This window comes from Gorilla gorilla, chromosome 9 (genome assembly GCF_029281585.2).
Source record: "Gorilla gorilla gorilla isolate KB3781 chromosome 9, NHGRI_mGorGor1-v2.1_pri, whole genome shotgun sequence".
In the NCBI taxonomy this organism is placed as follows: Eukaryota; Metazoa; Chordata; class Mammalia; order Primates; family Hominidae; genus Gorilla; species Gorilla gorilla.
Window position 1 is genome coordinate 54386717 of NC_073233.2, and position 21098 is coordinate 54407814.

At 48.1% G+C, this 21098-nt stretch overlaps 1 protein-coding gene across 2 annotated transcripts in view; it reads left to right on the forward strand.

Annotated features, from left to right (window-relative positions):
• Window positions 1–3429: 3429 nt before the first annotated feature.
• PTPRJ (protein tyrosine phosphatase receptor type J) overlaps window positions 3430–21098 on the forward strand; it is a 190225-nt gene continuing 172556 nt past the window's right edge. Inside the window, exon 1 of one of the 2 annotated variants that reach the window (XM_031016019.3) lies at window positions 3430–3889. In XM_031016019.3, the coding sequence (XP_030871879.2) occupies window positions 3452–3889 (438 nt within the window). In that variant the 5' untranslated portion in view covers window positions 3430–3451. The remainder of the gene's footprint in view (window positions 3890–21098) is intronic. The other variant, XM_055354944.2, reaches the window with a different exon arrangement.

Genomic DNA, 21098 nt, shown 5'->3' on the forward strand with positions numbered 1-21098 from the left:
AGCTTTAGGTTTGTTTGAAGGAGACATGATTAGAAGGTCAAATATTGTATATTCTCAAGGCGAATGTGTCCTGAACTTTGCATAGTAGAATTTGTTCCTGAAAACTTGTTTGCAGATGGAATTTGTTTTGTGCGTGAGAGAACAGGCATATACATAATACCTTAGTTTGCTATTTAATTTAAATCAATATTATCTGAGTGACTGTCATTTGCTGAGGATACAATGATAAACAAGATGCAGACCCCATCTTCAAGGGTCTTAGAGTCCAGCGAGGAAGATGGTCAAATAAACAGGCAATTACAAAATTGTGGTTAGATAAGGTTAAGCACAGGGAGCTATGGTGGATGGAGGAGGAAGTGCACCCAACTCAGTGTTGGGGCATCTTGGAATTTCTAGGTGAAGTGACATGTGATGGAGAAACCTATAGACTGGAATATAGTCTCAAATCCATTGCAAAGGGAATGATCCTTCCCAACTTATCTTCGTGGAAAAATACACTTTCTTTCTTTCTTTCTTTCTTTTTTTTTTTCTTTTATTGAGAGTCTTGCTCTGTCGCCCAGGCTGGAGTGCAGTGGTGCGATCTCGGCTTACTGCAACCTCCGCCTCCCAGGTTCATGCCATTCTCCACCTACCCAGGATTAATTTCATTTCTCTCAGAGGTCATTAATCCAGTGTGATCTGTTTATGGCTGAAGAGATAGTTTATTATTCAGGTCTTCACTCCCTTTCCTGAAAAGGCTGTTTATTTTGTTTCATCACTGTGCCATGGCGAAATCCAGTTCCAACCAATACTTAAGCTGGGCATACATTTTACCCAGGAGAAAACTGAAGGGCGTGCAGGAGTTCACAGAGCTGTTTGCTGACCCAAGCCATGAATCTGTGGAGACCTGGGTCGGTCTTCAGGGTTAGTAGGGTCTGTAGGGTCTGTGAGGATCCGAGGCAGCCTGCAGACCTACTAGCATCTTCTTTTTCTTTTTTATAATTGGCAATCATCCTTGGCTATCCAGTAGCATCTTTTTTTTTTTTTTTGAGATGGAGTTTCACTCTTGTTGCCCAGGCTGGAGTGCCATGGCGCGATCTCTGCTCACTGCAACCTCTGCCTCCTGGGTTCAAACGATTCTCCTGCCTCAGCCTCCCGAGTAGCTGGGATTACAGGCATGCGCCACTACACCCAGCTCATTTTGTATTTTTAGTAGGGACAGGGTTTTTCCATGTTGGTCAGGTGGTCTTGAACTCCCGACCTCAGGTGATCCGCCCACCTTAGCCTCCCAAAGTGCTGGGATTATAGGTGTGAGCCACTGTGCCTAGCCCCCTGGTAGCATCTTAAATCAAGCTTTCCTTCCCTCTGGGTATCATGGACATGAACACCTTTTATGTCTCTGCCTCAAGAGGGGAGGAGGCACGGAGGAACAAAAATCCTTGTGAATTATGATAACTACATAGTGTTTAAATGAAGGGTGGCAAGGTGTGTAAGTCCATAGGTAAGGTTTCTTTTTTCTTTTTCTTTTCTTTTTTTTGAGATGGAGTCTCACTCTGTCACCCAGGCTGGAGTGCAGTGGTGCATTCTTGGCTCACTGCAACCTCTGTCTCCCGGGTTCAAGCGATTATCCTGCCCTCAGCCTCCGGAGTAGCTGAGATTACAGGCACGCCATCACGCCCAGCTAATTTTTGTATTTTTAGTAGAGATGGGTTTTCACCATGTTGGCCAAGCTGGTCTCGAACTCCTGACCTCAAGTGATCTGCCTGCCCCGGCCTCCTGAAGTGCTGGGGTTACAGGCGTGGTGTGAGCCACCACGCCCAGCCCCTTCTTTTTTTTTGAGACAGGTTTTCACGTTATTCCCCAGGTTGGAGTGCAGTGTTGCCATCTTGGTTTACTGCAGCCTAGGTTCAAGCCATCCTTGTATCGGCCTCCCAGGTAGCTTAGTCTACAGCCGTGTGCCACCACACCCGGCTAATTTTTGTAGAAACTGGGTTTCACCCTGTTGCCCAGGCTGGTTTCGAACTCTTGAGCTTAAGTGATCTAGTCACCTTGGCCTCCGGAAGTGCTGGGATTACAGGCGTGAGCCATCGTGCGGCCCGGCAAAGTTTCTTTATCCTCAGTGCTTGTCTGGGTGTGTCGTCTGGTGGGAACCACTTAGACCCTGTAAGTGAATGTGTATTCCCATCTTGTAGATGGTAACCTGAGGCCCAAGGGGTGTCTGGAGGTAGTGTTGGACACCTCGTGGTCTGCATCTTGCTGCACACAGAATCCAGCCTAGACTCATTATCCTGGCCTTTGAAGTCTCCCCCAGTATGAATCCCCCAGCCTCCCATTCCTGTTTCTCCGAAGGCCAAGCTTGAAGCATCTGCTGCCTCGTTTCTGCCAAGTTGGCCCCACCTCCTGAGACACTTCTCCCCTCTACTGGCCTGGTGAAACTCAACCCATCCTTCAAAGCCCAGCTCAGGTGTCACCTCTCTCCTGGTTGGAATTAACCTCTTCCTCCTTAGCACTCTCTGGTTTGGCCCTTTCTCTTGCGGCTTCTCCTGGGCAAGTGCCATAGCCTCCCTGATCCTAGTGTCTTCCTCTGTGCATGGGCACAGGAGTAATATCTGCTGTGATCTTTAACTCCTGTCAGTTCATGGACCTCTTTAACAACGTGATGAAAGCTTCCAGAAGAGCTAATGTATGTGGAGTCCCAAGATGTGTCAGGCTAGGTGTTTAGGAGTTTACTAACTGCTGTCTCGTTTAATCGCGAATGCAGTGGACCTCTCTCTCCACACGTCCTAGTACGATCTTTATTTCACACGGGAGGAGGGGGGGGGGGGGGCGGCCAGAGAGGAGAAATGCGTCTCCAGAGTTTACAGGGCTGGTACTACCAGCAGAGCCCCGTCCACCATATGCCACCGCTGGGGTTCTAATCCCTGGACTGGCTTCTACTGAGCTCTCTGCCTCCCTGGCCGGCGCTCGGGGGCTGGGGGACAGAACACAATGTACAGCGTGCCTTCTACAATTTCGGGGTTCACGCACCCCCAAGCCCACCCAGGGCCAGGTCAAACGCGCCTTCGCCGGGTTGCTGTCTACAACAGGCTTGGCTGCGCTCTCAGTAGGGGTCTCGGTCAACCTCTGCCCACCCGAACCCGGCGCCGTGGACCTGGTGTGAGGCTGGGGAGCCCGTCCTGAGGGGTGCTGGCTCGACGCGCTAGAGCCACGGAGCCTGGTCCCGGGCTCCAAGTCCCAGGAATGTGGGAGGGCTGGGCCGAGGGGCGGGCGAGGCGGGGGCGCTTCCTCTGCCCGCGGGAGGGGAGCCGCGGCCGGCTCGGAGGGGGCGGGGGCAGCGGCGGGCGGCGGCGAGGGGCTGCGGAGCTCCGCAGCCGCCGCGCCGGCCGGGGAGGGAGGAAGCGATGAATATTCAGAGGGGGAGGGGAAGGGAGGGGGCCGAGCGCTCGCCGCGGCTCCCTGCAGCCCCAGCCGCATGACGCGCGGAGGAGGCAGCGGGAGCAGCCGCGGGAGCCGGGACCGGGGAGCCGCGCGCTGGGGGTGGGCGCCGCTCGCTCCGCCCAGCGAAGCCCCTGCGCGCTCAGGGACGCGGCCCCCCCGCGGCAGCCGCGCTAGGCTCCGGCGTGTGGCCGCGGCCGCCGCCGCCGCTGCCATGTCCCCGGGGAAGCCCGGGGCGGGCGGAGCGGGGACGAGGCGGACCGGCTGGCGGAGGAGGAGGCGAAGGAGGCGACAGGAGGCGGCGACGACGGTGCCCGGGCTCGGGCGCACGGCGGGGCCCGATTCGCGCGTCCGGGGCACGTTCCAGGGCGCGCGGGGCATGAAGCCGGCGGCGCGGGAGGCGCGGCTGCCTCCGCGCTCGCCCGGGCTGCGCTGGGCGCTGCCGCTGCTGCTGCTGCTGCTGCGCCTGGGCCAGGTAAGCGCCGGGTGGGCTCGGGCGGGGGGCAGGAGGCTGGGGCGGGACTGGCATTGACTGCACCTGCCCGAGCGTACCCCCCCCGGGGGGTTCCGGGGAAGGGGGCGGGGGTCCGGATCCTCGGATCCCCGGAAGGCGACTTGCGGGGACCCCGGCCGGCCTCGCACGCCGGCGATCGATCCCTTTTTCGGCTGCCCAGGATCAGGGGGAGAGAGGCGGGATCCGGGTTCCACGGTGCCCGAGCCTCCCGGGGAAAGCCTCCGCGCGGGCTCCAGGCCGTCCCTGGCCCGGCTATTCCCGGCGCTGGGCACATCTGGCGGGCACGGGCCCGGCTTGCTAGCCGGAGGCGGCCGGAGGGGGCGTGTTTACGGAGGTCTGGGGACGCAGAGCCGGGCGGCCTGGCTGAGCCTTTGCCGACAGACCTCCGACCCGGCCTGCAGGGGCCCGAGGGGCGGCGGGGGCGACAGGGCAGGGCCAGGCGCTGGACAGTGGGGCCCTGGGCGAGGCGCGGGACTCCGGGCCGAGGGCGCTGTTCCTGGGGAAAGTTCCCAGGCCGGGGAAAAGGTGGCCGCACGCTGGCTTTTCTCAAGGCAGCCGGCCCTCTTGGCGTCGTGCTTGATTTCATGGGTGTTTAATTCGTGCTTTGTGGGCGCCGGCTCCCCCTCCCCACCCCACCCTCACCCTCTTTTCTTGCTTCACTTTTCAGATAATGCTGTCCCTGGCGTTTTGGTGACCGACCTTTCCCCTTCCTGGCATTTCCATAGGGGCTGAGGCAGGGCAGCTGAAGGGGCATTCCCATTTCACAGATGGGGAACTGAGGGAGAGAAGTGAAAGAGCGGAGCACCCAGCCCGTGCCATGGGAGCTGAGCCAGCGGGCACGTCCTCTTAGCCTCTGCAGCCTGTTGGGGTTTGAACCCGCAGGGGAAGCGGTCTAGGGCTGTCTTGCTGTGCGTTTCTGCAAATGACCGTCTTGCTTGTTTTATACAGACACCATCTCTGAGGAAATGAGTTATTGGCTGGGGATGGAACCTGGTTTCAGGGAAAACTTCTCCAGCGCGAATGGAGGAGAGAGCAGAAGCATCACCCTGGGGCAGCAATGCCGCCCAGCAGGCTGTAGGAGAAGGGGGCTGGGGCCTGGGGGCTGCGTGACCCTCGGCACCCAAGGGTCTCTCCTCGCAGTTTCCCCAGCAGGTTCTGCACAGGCTCTCCTGGGGGCCGGAAGGCAATGTGACCTCCTGCAGAGAACCTTGGAGTAGATGTCAGGAGACTGGCTCCAGGGCCGGGCCACAGGGCTGGACTTGCTCTTCAGGCTCCTCTACCCTCAGTTAACCGCATCTGTAGAATGGGTATAGCACCCCCTGCCCAATGGAATTGTTTGAAGGGCATCCACTGGCCAATGTCTAAAAGAACTTTGTAAATATTAAGGGTTTCCAGATGGGATTCTCATTATTAAGGTACAGTGCCTGTGGGGGCTGTCTTCTCCCTGTCCATGTAAGGAAATTCAGGGAAGCAGTGTCTGAAGTTAAAAAAGCCTTGTATTTGAAGATTTCTTGTATCAAAAGTTTATGCTAAAACAAAAACCACAAAAAACAAAAAACAGAAAACCCCCAAACTTAAAGTTTCATTTATTTTTAAATATATAATATATGTAATTTATTTTTTTGCTTCAGCAAAAAAATTTTAAATTATATATATATAAAATTTATTTATTTTTGCTCCAGCCATAGTGGTTGCTAGCTGTGTTCTCAATCAGCAAAAAGTTTCTTGGGTAAATTTATTGCTTGCTCAATCCTTCCTTGTATTTCATTAGCATATTGCCACTCTACACTTGTCCTGTATTTAGATATTTCCTTCCTCTATGGTTTGTTCTGTAGAACCTCAAAAGGACTCTCTTATTTCTTTTTTTTTTGGACACATTATGAAATAGGAAGTCTAAAAGGCTCTCAGAAGAAGCATCTTCAAAATCCACATTCAGCAGTTCATTTTGATAATGGATATTTCAGGGAATCAGTGCATTTTTGAGCTGGACCAGACTTTCAAGACAGCTGAAACCCCTCAGAGCTCTTAGATGAGGATATTGAGGTCCAGAGAAGACAGGGAGCAGGCTGAGGTCACCCAGCAAGGTATTAGAGAAGACAAGATGGGAACCTGGGTCACCTGCCTGGGCCTCATATTTTCAAAGTGCTATTTTTTTTTTCCCGTGTTTTCACTTTGATCTTACTTTTAATGATGGGGACGTATCACTGTGTCTTCTCAAAATGGTGGGTGTGAATGGAATTTTTCAAAGTCGAATCAATTTGAGATATTTCTGAAGTTTGTTTAGGAAACAAGAGTATGTGACTACCTTCCTAAGAGCTGACTGGTTTTTTGAGGCCTGGATTGTGTGTATATGTGCTTATGTGTGTGTTATAAAGTAGAATCAACTATACCAGGTTAAACAAATGGACAAGTCATGGAAAGGACACAGCTCTGTTTGGACGTTAATAAGGGCGGGTGTGGAAGCTGGAAAGCTGAGATGCCGGAAGGCTCAGTGCTTAGTAGGCCCGGAAAAGCAATTTTTGAACTGGCATCTCATTCCCCTTTTCTAAGACAGGAAGGACGGTCAGAGATGATTCCAACATGAGGACTTTGCTAGTTGCAGTGTCTGACTCCTCCCATTCTCATAGCAGTTTTGCACAGTAGTTTTGGTTTGTGTGTATGTTTTAGGCAATGTGACGAAGCAGTTTTCCTCCTGCCTCCTTCTCTTGAGAAATTTAATCCTGACAGGTTCTTTAAGAAATCAGCTTGATGTGGGCTGATTTTAAAAGAATAAATGAAAAAAAAAAGCTGGTGACTGATAGCTGTTTTATTGGTCTTGTAGTGTTTTGGTTTTGTTTTATCTTCACTTTCTTGTTTCCTGGTGAATAATAACTGGGTTTATTATCTCTCATGGCTAATCCTTAAGCCTGATTCCTTACCTGTTTCCTCCAGAGTACAAAGTATATTTTGACTCCTCTTTAAACTGCTTGTTAGATTCTCATATGAGTGACTTTAAATATTTTTGTTTTGCTTCAGGACAACGGGAAAACCAAATGATTATGTTTTGTTTGCAGACAGTTTACGAAAACAGCAAATTGGTTTATGGTTAGACCATGACTTTGAGCTGACTTCAAGTTCGGCCCCACGATAAAGATAACCATGGAATACGCAAGCTTTCCTAAGCAGAGAGGATCCTGGCTTCCAAATGAGCAATTTTGGTCAGCAAAGGGGTTATTTAGCTCCTAAAAGTAATTTTTGCTTGAGGTTGGGGCTGAGGCAGAGTGGCCGTAGGCCTGGGTGTAGCCAGAGGATCATCAGTAATTACTTCTCAGTTCATTCACTTCTTGGGCTAGGGAATTATTTTGAGTGCAGGATAAGAGGCAATTTTCTGTGTGTTTCCCTTCTAATATAATGCCACTGATGATATTATAATTAATAGGTAACATTATGCATGACAGGCACTATGTGCTAAGGGTTTTAATGCATTATCTCATTTGGCCATTTCAGAAATACCAAGAGGTAGGTGCTGTTCTTGTTTATTTGTTTGTTTGATAGGGAGTCCCACTCTGTCACCCAGGCTGGAGTGCAATGGCGCAATCTTGGCTCACCGCAACCTCCACCTCCTGGGTTCAAGTGATTCTCTTACCTCAGCCTCCCGAGTAGCTGGGATTACAGGCGTGTGCCACCATACCTGGCTACTTTTTGTATTTTTAATAGAGATGGGGTTTCACCATGTTGGCCAGGCTGGTTGGTCTTGAACTCCTGACCGTAGGTGATCTGCCTGCCTTGGCCTCACAAAGTGCAGGGATTATAGGCGTGAGCCACTGTGCCCGGCCTTTTTTTTTTTTTTTTTTTTTTTTTTTGAGATGAAGTCTAGCTCTGTTGCCAGGCTGGAGTATGGTGGTGTGATCTTGGTTCACTGCAACCTCCGCCTCCTGGGTTCCAGGGATTCTCCTGCCTCAGCCTCCCAAGTACCTGGGATTACAGGCACGTGCCGCCATGCCCAGTTAATTTTTGGATTTTTATTAGAGACAGGGTTTCAGCATGTTGGCCAGGATGGTCTTGATCTCCTGACCTCATGATCTGCCCACCTCGGCCTCCCAAAGTGTTGGGATTACAGGCGTGAGCCACTGTGCCCGGCCTGTTTTTGTTTTTAAGAGACAGGGTCTTGCTTTGTCACCCAGGCTGGAGTGCAGTGGTACAAACGTAATTCACTGCAATCTCAACCTCCTGGGCTCAAGGGCTCCTCTCGTTTTAGCCTCTCAAGTATCTGGGACTAAAGGCGTGTGCTACCATTCCTGGCTAGTTTTTTTTTTTAATAGAGATGGTGTCTCGCTATGTTGCCCAGTCTGGTCTTGAACTCCTGGGCTCAAGTGATCTGCCCACCTTGGCTTCCCAAAGTGTTGGGATTACAGGCATGAGCCACTGCACCCTGCCATGTTTTTATTTTATCTGAGAGGAAACTGAGGTTCAGAACTTAACTGTATACTTCTGGAATCTTCACAGAGAAATAAAAAAAAAGAAAAATAATTTACTATAGATTCATTAAGTACTACGTGACGGAGCCAGGGCTGACGTCTCCACTGCCCCAATTTACCATCCTGTGCTGTAAAAAGTCATGGAGAAGATTTTCTGTGTGCAGCTAAGAGAGGAGGTGGCAGACATTTATTTATTTATTTATTTATTTATTGAGACGAAGTCTCACTCTGTTGCCTGGGCTGGAGTGCTGTGGCACAATCTCGGCTCACTGCAACCTCCACCTCCTGGGTTCAAGCTGAGTAGCTGGGATTACAGACGTGCGCTACCATGCGCAGCTAATTTTTGTATTTTTAGTAGAGATGAGGTTTCGCCATGTTGACCAGGCTGGTCTTGAACTCCCAACCTCAGGTGATCCGCCCACCTCGGCCTCCCAAAGTGCTGGGATTACAGGCCTGAGCCACCGCACCTGGCCCAGACATTTTTTAGACAGTCTTGCTGTGTTGCCCAGGCTGGACTCGAACTCCTGGGTCCAGTTGACATCCCTCTTCATCCTTCCAAGTAGCCAGGACTGCAGGGACATGCTACCTTTATTTTGGGTTCTTTGTGTACTAAACCCTGTATGATCTGCTCCATTTGTAACACACAGAACCCAGGTACCCTCTTTCCTGCTTATATTTCTTTGGGGCCTCAGTTTACAAGGCAAGTCTGCCTTTGTGGAGATAGATTGGGGTCTGGGATGGAAAGACCTGGGTTTGGGTCTTTGCTCTGCCACTTAGCTGCATAAACTCAGCAAGTCACTTAACCTCTGTGACTTCTCATTTCCTTATCTGGAAAATGGGACTAACACTTCCTGCTTCACTGGGTGGTTGAGAGGATCAAATAAGATAGAAAAGGAATTGCTACGTAACACCTAAAGCAAGGCCCAACTGCTAGTTGTGGCTGCTGCTGTTACTTGGAGAGAAGAAATGAGGCCCCAGATCATTAGTTCATATGACAATTTTTTCTTTTTTTAAGACGGAGTCTCACTCTGTTGCTCAGGCTGGAGTGCAGTGGCGCGATCTCCGCTTACTGCAACCTCCGCCTCCTGGGTTCAAGCAATTCTACTGCCTTAGTCTCCTGAGTAGCTGGGACTACAGGCACGCTCCGTCATGTCTGGCTAGTTTTTGTATTTTAGTTGAGACGGGGTTTCACCACGTTGGCCAGGCTGGTCTTTAACTCCTGACCTCAGGTGATCCACCTGCCTTGGCCTCCCAAAGTGCTGGGATTACAGTCTGAGCCACCACGCCTGGCCCATATGACAAATATTTATGAAGTGTTTTCCACAGAGTGGTATGGAATAACTCTGGGTGTGTGCAAGATGAACTGAGCTCAGTCACAATACTTTTTTTTCCCCTAATGTTAAGAATTATTGGCTGGGCAGGGTGGCTCATTCCTTTAATCTCAGCACTTTGGAAGGCAGAGGTGGGAGGATCAGGTGAGCCCAGGAGTTTGAGACCAGCCTGGATGACAAAGTGAGACCTTGTCTATACAAAAAATTAGCTGGGCATGGTGGTGTGGACCTGTGGTCCCACCTACTTGAGAGGCTGAGGTGGGAGGATGGCTTGAGCCCTGGGAGGTTGAAGCTGCAGTGAACCTTGATAGCGCCACTGCACTCCAACCCAGGCAACAGAGTGAGACCCTGTCTCAAAAAGAAAAACAATAAAAAATAATTTATTTTAGGGGGTCTTAGTAAAGAAAGACCCCCTAAAAGTCCATGATTTTATAGGTCGAATGAGGTGAAATGTGGTATCATGATAAATAAATTTGTTTAAATATCATAAAAAGTTGGTCTAAAGAAAAACATTGGGTAAATAATTATGTGAGTATGATGTGGTTATGACCAAATTGTAAAGATGATCAGTTTCTTAAGTCTGGGGACAGGCACTGAGCAGAGGCCGTGGTGGGGAACAGGAGCCTGTCTTCATGGCTCTTACTGGCCACTGGGCAAGACTCAGATAGCACCAACCAACCAGTCACAGTTGTGATGTAGGATGTGACTGTGAATGACATCCCTGCTGCCCGCTTCAGAGAAAGGGCTGCCACTTGCCAGAGGAGGAATGGTGATAATGAGGGACAGCCAGTCCCTAAGTGGAGATCCCTGAAAGTGGTGAATATCTTAGACCAGAGAAGCCCAGAGCAGTTTTTTTACCACCTTGTATGGCTGGTTTTCCAGTGGCTTTACTGGTGCCCCCTCGGAGGACAGGGGCTGTAGGAAGTTTGTTATTACTTCCTTATTAGTGACAGCTGCAGTCATCCTATTGTCTCAGAATTTCCCTGGCATGTAAATGCTAGGATAAGGGGTGGTGGTAAGCAGATGGGGGGCATTTTGAAAACGAGGCAGTGTCAGCTCCCACAGAAGGTCTAATTTTAAACATGCAAATAATTTTCAGTTCCACTTTTCCTTCTTCCTGTTAGAGGGAAGCTGTCCCCTGTTGCCATTTCTGAAACTTGGGCGGACAATGTCGTTATTGTGTTACAAACGATTTGCGTCTCCAGGGCAGGAGTTGGGTGTTATTTTTCTGGGAGCCTGTGCCAGGGCGTAGCCCAGTGTTATCTCATGGTTTCTGAGTGAATGAGTGAGTGAGTATTAAAACTTCATACCAACATGGAGCCTATAACACAGTGGTTCTGAATCTTTCTTGGAGGGGAAAAGAAGAGATACAAGACCCCTCGAGAGTATAGAGAGTATGTAAAAGGGAAGAATCCTTCCCCAAAAGGGAATGCACATATTTACAATATTGTATCCAATTTCAGAAGGTTTTTTAAAAATTTTTAATTTTATTGTTTTTTTTTTTGAGACACGGTCTCAGTTTGTACCCCAGCGTGGAGTGCAGTGGCATGATCTTGGATCTCGGCTCACTGCAGCCTCTGCCTCCTGGGCTCAAGTGATCCTCCCACCTCAGCCTTCCAAGTAGCTGGGACTACAGGCGTGAGCCACCATGCCCAGCTAATTTTTGTATTTTTTGTAGAGATGGGGTTTCACCATGTTGCACAGGCTGGTCTCCAACTCCTGAGGTCAAGCAATCCATTCACCTTGGCCTCCTAATGTACTAGGATTACAGGTGTGAATCACTGTGCCCCGCCTCATAGACTCTTTAAAACAGTCCATGAAGCCCAGGTTAAAAAAACCTCCGATCTAAAATTGTATAAGGTTAGAAAATTACCAGTCCTCTTCAAAGAGAACCACTGTGGTGTATCCTTGGTTTCTTTCCAGGAAAAAAAAAAAAATTTTTTTTAGGTGATTAACACAAGTATCTATATTCACCTTTTTTTGTTACTTCAAAGGTAACATTATATATACATTGTTCTCTACGTGGTCTTTTAATTTATTCAGATATCTTGGAGAGTATTTCCCGCCTGCACCTATAGCTATAACTTATCCTTATAAATGACTGGCTAGTTTTTTTCTTTTTTTTGAGATGGAGTCTCACTGTCTCCCAGGCTGGAGTGCAGTGGCACGATCTTGGCTCACTGCAACCTCTGTCTCTCGGGTTCAAGGAATTCTCCTGCCTCAGCCTCCTGAGTAGCTGGGATTACAGGTATGTGTCACCACACCTGGCTAATTTTTGTATTTTTGGTGGAGACGGGATTTCACCATGTTGGCTAGGTTGGTCTCAAACTCCTGACCTCAGGTGATCCACCCACCTCGGCCTCCCACAGTGCTGGGATTACAGGTGTGAGCCACCATGCCTGACCATGACTAGTGTTGTGATGTGTGGATTTACTACAATTTATTTGACCATTCTCCTATCAATGGACACTTTAGTTGTTTTAGTACACCTCCCTGTCCTGTCACAAATCATACTTCATAATGTCTCTGGTGGATATTTCTTGTAACCTTCACAAGTTTATCTGTAGAGTAAATTTCTAGTTTCAGGATTACTGGATTGGAAGATGCATGCATTTAAAAGTGTGATTGCTGTTGTCAGGTTGTCCTCCAAAAGTGTCCCCTCAGTTTGTACCTGTATCCATAGGTTTGGAGAGTGTCTGTTTCTCCATACCGTCTCATCTGAAATGAAAATTTTTACATGTGTGCTAGTCTGAAAGGTGAAAAATTGTATCTTGTTTTTTTTTTTTTTTTTTTTTTTTGAGACGGAGTCTTGCTCTGTTGCCCAGGCTGGAGTGCAGTGGCGCTGGGCTCACTGCAAGCTCCACCTTCCAGGTTCACGCCATTCTCCTGCCTCAGCCTCCCGAGTAGCTGGGACTACAGGCGCCCGCCACCAAGCCCAGCTAATTTTTTGTATTTTTAGTAGAGACGAGGTTTCACCGTGTTAGCCAGGATGGTCTCGATCTCCTGACCTTGTGATCCTCCCGCCTCGGCCTCCCAAAGTGCTGGGATTACAGGTGTGAGCCACCGCGCCTGGCCGTATCTTGTTATTTTTATTCATATCTTTAATTTTGAGTTAGTTGAGTTTTTTGGTCATTTGCCTCTGCTTCTTCTCTTTTTTTGTTTTCTTTTTTTTTTTGAGACAGAGTTTTGCTCTTGTTGTTCAGGCTGGAGTGCAATGGCGTGATCTTGGCTCACTGCAACCTCCACCTCCCAGGTTCAAGTGATTCTCCTGCCTCAGCTTTCTGAGTAGCTGGGATTACAGGTGTGTGCCACCACGCCCAGCTAATTTTTTGTATTTTTAGTAGAGATGGGACTTGTTCCTTAGGAACCATGTTGGCCAGGCTGGTCTTGAACTCCTGATTTCAGGTGACCCACCTGCCTCGGCCTCCCAAAGTGCAGAGATTACAGGCGTGAGCCACTGTGCCGGGCCCCATTTTTTGTTTTTTGGTTAACTCCCTGTTCATTAAAAAAAAAAAAAATCTGTATCTATAGATAGATAGATATAGATATAATCTTTGTTATCAATTTGTATAAGCTCTTTGGAAATTAGTCCTTTGATTGTCATTTGTATTGCAAACACATTCCCCCTCCCCCATGCCAATTATTTTAGATGTAGCACTTGTTCCTTAGGAACTCAGAGATAAATAAGACCCTAGGGTGGTGAAGAGAGCATAGAATTTGGAACAAGACTCCTTGGTTGGAGTCTTGGCTCTACCACCTCATTAGCTGTGTGATCTTGGGCAGGTATCTTGACCTTTCTGATCCTTGCTCTTCATATTCCAAAAATGCTAATAATAGGAGTACCTCTGACACAGGGTAGTTGGAGAAGCTAAGTGTGATCATATTATGCTAAAATTCCTTGTAAATGGCTATGGAAACATAAACACAGCATTTTATAAAATACCACAAGGTATTCCATTTACTGAAGAGTTACATCAGAAGAGTATTTCTGATCGTGCCACTGCACTCCAGCCTGGGCGACAGACTGAGATTCCATCTCAAAAAACAAACAAACAAACAAAAAACTAGCCAGTCATTTATAAGAATGAGTTACAGCTATAGGTGCAGGCGGTAAATACTCTCCAAGATATCTAAATAAATTAAAAGGCTATGTAGAGAACAATGTATATATAATGTTACCTTTAAAGTGACAAAAAAAGGTGAATATAGATACTTGTGTATCAGAAGAGAGAGGTATTCCATTTACTGAAGAGTTACGGCAAAGACCATAATATCGTAATTATCAATAATTATGAGTTGTCAAAATTAAGTCATGAAACCTCTTTTTTTCTTTTTTTTGAGAGGGAGTCTTGCTCTGTCGCCCAGGCTGGATTGCAGTGGTGTGATCTTGGTTCACTGCAACCTTTGCCTCTGAGGTTCAAGCGATTCTTCTGCCTCAGCCTGGGATTACAAGCATGCGCCACCATGCCTGGCTAATTTTTGTAGTTTTAGTAGTGACAGGGTTTCATCATGTTGGCCAGGCTGGTCTGGAACTGCTGACCTCAAGTGATCTGCCTGCCTTGGCCTCCCAGAGTGTTGGGATTTTTTTTTTTTTTTTTTTGGAGACGGAGTCTCACCCAGTCACCCAGGCTGGAGTTCAGTGGCGCAATCTTGGCTCACTGCAAGCTCCACCTCCCGGGTTCACGCCATTCTCCTGCCTCAGCCTGGCTGGGACTATAGGCGCCCGCCACTATGCCTGGCTAATTTTTTTGTATTTTTAGTAGAGACGGGGTTTCAGTGTGTTAGCCGGGATGGTCTCAATCTCCTGACCTCATGATCCGCCTGCCTCAGCCTCCCAAAGTGCTGGGATTACAGGCATGAGCCACCGCGACCGGCCGAAAGTGTTGGGATTACAGGTGTGAGCCACCGCGCCCGGCCCCATGAAACCTCTTATATCGGGTTTGAGATTAAATCCACAATGGATTGTGTGTATTATATATACATACACAGACACACGCAAATGTATTAAAATGTATAATATGAAGCAGTGGAACTTCCCTGATAGCACAATTTAAATATTTCCTTTTTGACAAATGTGCATAGTTAAATAAATTAAGTGACCACCAGGTGTGACTGAAGAGTGGCCAGTGTCTATTCCTAGCCCCAAAGGAGCACAGGGATATTGACTGTGTCCCTTAAAAAAAACAAAACAAAACATAGGGCTTTCTTTGTATTGGTTTGAGCATTTCTCTTTATCTTGTGACCTGGCCAACTCTGGCTATGGCTGCCTCCTGTCTCTCGGTACATTTTCTGTGGGGGTCAAGAGGAGTTATTTTAAGCCACCAATGGGAAAGTTTAAAGACATAATCCTTGGCTGTAATTGCGGGAGATGGGAGGCTGAGAGTCTGTGCTGACTTGCTACCTGTTTCCACGGCAGCAAGGTGATTGTGCATTTCCTGCTGCTGGCTGAGGGGCCAGCGCATTTTCATGTCATTGTGTCATGGGGAAGTTTTCCTGTCTCAATGAGAGCACACCGTGCTTGTGGTCTTGTTCCTGTGACCAGGACGTGGAGAACTATGGGGAGATTGTTCTGGGTGTGAAGGGAAATTGCTGGCCAGTGCTTAGTGCACGGGCTTTGGAGTCAGACCCAACTTCTCCACCTCCTACCTGTGTGACCTTGGGCCTATCCTTCTAATGCTTGGAGTCTCTTCTGTCCTCATCTGTATAATGGGGATAACAAGAATACCTACTTTATAGGATTGCTGTGGAGGATTAAATGGATCTGCATGACAAATGCTTAGCATGAAAAAAACCCTCAACAGATATTGGCTGCTGTTTTATTATCTTATTTTGCTGAGACACTGGCATAATTTACAATTCAAAAATTAAATTTTTTTGATCTTATACTGTAGTTTACAAGGCCCTTTCACATATATGAGCTTGTTCAATCCTCACAGCGTCCTTGAGTTTGTCATTGTTATTGCCATTTAAAAAGGTATGACTCAGAGTGGCTGTAATTGACTTGTCCAATTCAGGTGTCATCTGTCTTTTGCACAATAATAATAGTGTACGTTCATAGCATAGGCCACCTCTTTTTTTTTTTGTTTTTTAAGACATAGTCTCGCCCTGTCACCCAGGCTGGAGTGCAGTGGTGCGATCTCAGCTCACTGCAACCTCCGCCTTCTGGGTTCAAGCGATTCTTGTGCCTCAGCCTCCTGAGTAGCTGGCATTACAGGAGCCCGCCCACCATGCCTGGCTAATTTTTGTATTTTTAGTAGAGACAGGGTTTCACCATGTTGGCCAGGCTGGTCTGGAACTCCTGACCTTGTGATCTGCCTGCCTTGGCCTCCCAAAGTGCTGGAATTACAGGTGTGAGTCACCGCGCCCAAGTATAGGCCACTTTTAAGAATTACTCAGAGTTAGCTTATAAGAGGCGAATCAGTGGAGTCCTCCAGTTTGGTTCACACATAATTATTAGGTTGAACCATATAAAGTTACTGTTTTTGGTCCTGTGAATATTAGTATTTGTATATGGTTCCAATCTGATATGTTCCAGAAAATACACACTTAAGTAAAGTTTGGAAAACCAAATCATAGACTTACATACTGTAAGGCGGTGTATTTGAAACTGGGATGTAAAATCAATTTAGTGAGTTATGACCTGCATTAAAAAAATGGTAGAATATCAGAGTTTGCTGGTAAGTATTGTAAAAATTGACCAGAGTTTGCTGGTGAGTATTGTCCATTTCAGTTATATATGTGTGCACGTGTGTGTGGTGTGTATGTGTGTATACTAAATTACATATAAAATGAATTTCTTATCATGGGTTCACCTGTTGCCAGAAAACACTGGAAGTCACTGTTCCAGGGAATGGAATGGTGGAAGATGCCTGGTGGGGGATGGAGGTGGAAATCCAGACACAGTAAAAAAACCAGTATAAAGTCCCCAATTATGCATTGTCAGTGTCTCTATGTGTAGCTGGAAACCATTCCTGCAGCAGGTAAGCAGGAAGAACCAAATTCTCGAGAGGCACTTCAGGAAGGGAAGTGGGCCGACTGAAAGCTTTGGAGGCTTGCCTTTAAGTAGCTGCTTTTCTGGAAACTTCAGGGTGACCAGCCTAGTGAACAAGCTATGGGTCAGAGTTGTGTGTTCCTTTGGTAAATGGGTTTGGTAGAGAGCTAACACTACTGCATTTGTAGTTTATTTGTTTGTTTGTTTTCTTTTTGAGACGAGTCTCACTCTGTCACCCAGGCTGGAGTGCAGTGTTGCGATCTCGGCTCCCTGCAGCCTCCACCTCCTGGGTTCAAGTGATCCTCCTGCCTCAGCCTCCTGAGAAGCTGGGATTACAGATGTGCACCACCACACCCAGCTAGTTTTTGTATTTTTAATAGAGACGGGGTTTCATCATGTTGGCCAGGCTGGTGTTGAACTCCCGACCTCAAGTGATCCTCCCATCTTGGCCTCCCAAAGTGCTGGGGCTATAGGGGTGAGTCACCGTACCCAGCCTGCGTCTGTAGTTTAAATGATAACTTAATGACCACCATCCAGTAGCTGAGGCTCTAAGAGCGAGGTCTGAATAGTGGGTGACTCAGCTCAGCCCTGCCTGACCTCTAGCTCTAGGCTGTGCTGTCTCTAGGCTCTGGCACTGATTTGCATGGGCCTGAATGAACCTTCTGGAGATTGTTAGCCCAACTGGCTGAAGGATCCTGATCCCCAGGTTAGTTTGATTCCCATGAAACAGTTCATTTTTTTTTTTTTTTGAGAGGGAGTCTCGCTCTGTTGCCCAGGCTGGAGTGCAGTGGTGGGATCTTGGCCCACTGCAAGCTCTGCCTCCCGGGTTCAAGCAGTTCTCCTGCCTCTGCCTCCTGGGTTCAAGCAGTTCTCATGCCTCAGCCTCCTGAGTAGCTGGGACTATAGGTGCAGGCCGCCACACCTGGCTAGTTTTTTGTATTTTAGTAGAGACGGGGTTTCACCATGTTTTCCAGGCTGGTCGTGAACTCCTGAGCTCCGGCAATCCGCCTGCTGCAGTCTCCCAAAGTGCTGGGATTACAGTTGTGAGCCACTGTGCCTGGCCTTTTTTTTTTTAATATAAAAAAATTGAAAATGCAGATAAAAGAAAGCAAAATTACCTGTAATCTCCACTCATCCAGGTTAACTCCTGGTACCTTTTTGATGCAATTTCTTTGTCTTTTTAAATGCATGTTCTGTCTATTTATACTACAATAGGATAACCTCCTACATGTGCTTTGTAACTTACATCTTTTATTTTTTAAGAGTTGAGGTGGGCCGGGCACCGTGGCTCATACCTGTAATCTCAGCACCTTGGGAGGCCAAGGCAGGCGGATCGCCTGAGCTCAGGAGTTAGAGACCACCCTGAGCAACATGGTGAAACCCTGTCTCTACTAAAATACAAAAAATTAGTGGTGGTGCACGCTTGTAGTCCCAGCTGTTTGGGAGGCTGAGGCATGAGAATCACTTGAGCCCTGGAGGTGGAGGTTGCTTGAGTCCTGGAGGCGGAGTGAGCCAAGATTGCGCCACTGCACTTCAGCTTGGGCTGCAGGGTGAGATTCTGTCTCAAAAAAATAAATAAATAAATAAATTAAATAAAAAAACAATTGAGGTGGATGTGTCCCTAGGGGTACCCCAGGAAGCCGCAGGATAAAAAGCAGGCATCTTGCTGGAGGGTCACTGTTGCTCAGTAGAAATTATTTTGTAATGTTTTTTGAAAACCACAAACATGGACATATTATGGACTAGATACCGCATTTGCATCAGGATTTTTTTTTCAACCAGTACAGTACATAACAAAGAAATCTCTACCCTGCAGACCCTCTGGGGGTGTGAGAGCGCTCCTTGCTATTCTCAGGGTCAATGTATGGCAATCTGTGAAGGACTGACAATATATTGCAAACGTTTCCCCCTGCCAGTAAATATTCTTCTTTTGTATAACTGTTAGCTGTTGCATCCATTCCATTATGTGGAGGTACCTTAATTTATCTAATAAGTCCTGTGATTAGTCTTATAGTTTGTTTTCAAAATTTTTTTTGTCACGATAGGCCCTATTCAGTTGACTTTGTGATTAGCTCTGAACATATAATCTGGTGATTGCCTTAAGATAAATTGAATAATAAAAGTAACAATAGTAGCTACCATCGGTTGAATATTTATCATCAACTGTTGTCAGCACATTGTACATATTAACTCATTTAATCCTATGACGTAGGTATAGGGAAGGAAACTGAGGCTCAGAACCTCTGCCAGCTAGTTGTGGGCTTCCTTTGAGGCACAGGGGAGCTGGATGGGAGGGTCTACATAGGACAGGGCGTGTCTGAGTCCAGGAAGGACAGCTGGACTTGGGCCAGTCTCACAGGTGGGAAGGCTGTCTTTCTGTGAGGATGGGTGACTTGTTGACCTTTGATCCTCAGAGCCCTGATGCAGCAGGAGTGAAATGATTCCCAAAGCCACAGAAAACAAGAGTATCTTTGTCTTGGATTTTAGATCCTGGAGCTATCAGGTGGTAAGAAGGCTGTCTGACCCAGATTAAGTGATGTCATGGTATCATGTTGGGGTGTGGGCCTTCCTGTTGTAAATTATTTGGGATTTCATAGAGATCGAAGTCATGTGTGGATGACATGACTTCAGGATGTCCCATTAGAAGAGGAACATGGGGGTCAGGCGTGGTGGCTCACGCCAGTAGTCCCAGCACTTTGGGAGGCTGAGGCGGGCGGATCACGAGGTCAGGAGTTCAGGAACAGCCTGACCAACGTGGTGAAACCCCGTCTCTACTAAAAATACAAAAATTAACAGGGTGTGGTGGCACATGCCTGTAATCCCAGCTACTCGGGAGGCTGAGGCAGGAGAAGTGCTGGAGCCCGGGAGGCACAGGTTGTGGTGACCTGAGATTGTGCCGTTGCACTTCAGCCTGGGCAACAAGAATGAAACTCCATTTCCAAAAAAAAAAAAGGCTGGGCTCGGTGGCTTACGCCTGTAATCCCCAGCACTATGGGAGGCCAAGGCGGGTGGATCACAAGGTCAGGAGATCGAGACCATCCTGGCTAACACGGTGAAACCCCATCTCTACTAAAAATACAAAAAAATTTAGCTGGGCATGGTGGTGGGCGCCTGTAGTCCCAGCTACTCGGCAGGAGAATGGTGTGAACCCAGGAGGCGGAGCTTGCAGTGAGCCAAGATCACACCACTGCACTCCAGCGTGGGGGACAGAGCGAGACTCTGTCTCAAAAAAAAAAAAAAAAAAAAAGAGGAACATGGGAAAGAGCATGGGCTTTGGTGTCAGCAGAAGCATGTGTCCAGTTCCATGCTCTTCCCCTATAGCTGTGTGACCCTGCTATCTGCACAGGGACTTGAGCCTCTCAGAATCTGTTACTGCATCTGGAAAATGGAAATCTGGAAATGTCACTGCATCTGTAGCAACAACCAGGCCATTTTGTTACTAGGTTTAAGTGAGGGAAGGCATGTAAGGCACTCAGTCCAGATCATGGCACTTAGTAGGCCTGAGCACATTTGCTCCCACCTCAGTGACCTCCTTGTTAACACGACATCTCCTGACTTTGGGGCTGCAGAGTGATGCAGAGCACTGGCCAGTGTTGCCATGCACCCAGGGTGCAGGGAGACCTGTCTTGCAGGTGTTCAAACAACTTTTGTCAGCCTCAGTGTCAGGGACTTTTGTTGCGTAGAGCAGTCACTGAATCCTATGGTGAGAAGAGAAATCGTTGGAGATGGGGGTGCAGGGGTGGAAGCTCATATTTCAGAAGACCTGTTGTGAGGTAAGACTCATACCCTCAGCTTCTGTCTGGCCACAGAGTTTGGGACCAGCCTTTCAATGTCTTTTGGAAGATGCACATGGAATGCTTAGCCTTTGCTCTTCCCTGGAACCTGGCTTAGGCTTTGCACCTATCCCACCATGTGGTTGGGGTGAGTGAGGACAACTTCTTTTCCTCCAGAACATGGTTTCTCCATCTCAGCCCTATTGACATTTTGGGCTGGATAACTCACTGTTTTGGGAGGCTGTCCTATGTGCCCTGTAGGATGTCCTGCAGCCTCCCTGGCCTCTGCCTGCTAGGAGCCAGTAGCGCCCCCTCCCCCACAGACAAAAATGCCTCCAGATATTGGCAGAAGACCCCTAAAGGGCAAACTACCCTTGCTGTAGGTAATACTTGCTTTGAAGTACTGGTGTGGATGGCCTATGCCCTGGCAGTCTTACTAGGTGGGACTGGCTGTCCTCTCATTCTCATGGGATTGGCCTCATGCTGGTAGCTGACTTCCTCCCCGTGAGACCGTAGGTCCAAACTAACAAGGTTTACACATGTGACAAACATCCAGGTTGCCAGGGCTCAAAAGGGGGTTCACATCGACTCCCTTCTCATTCACTGAGTCCTTTTTCG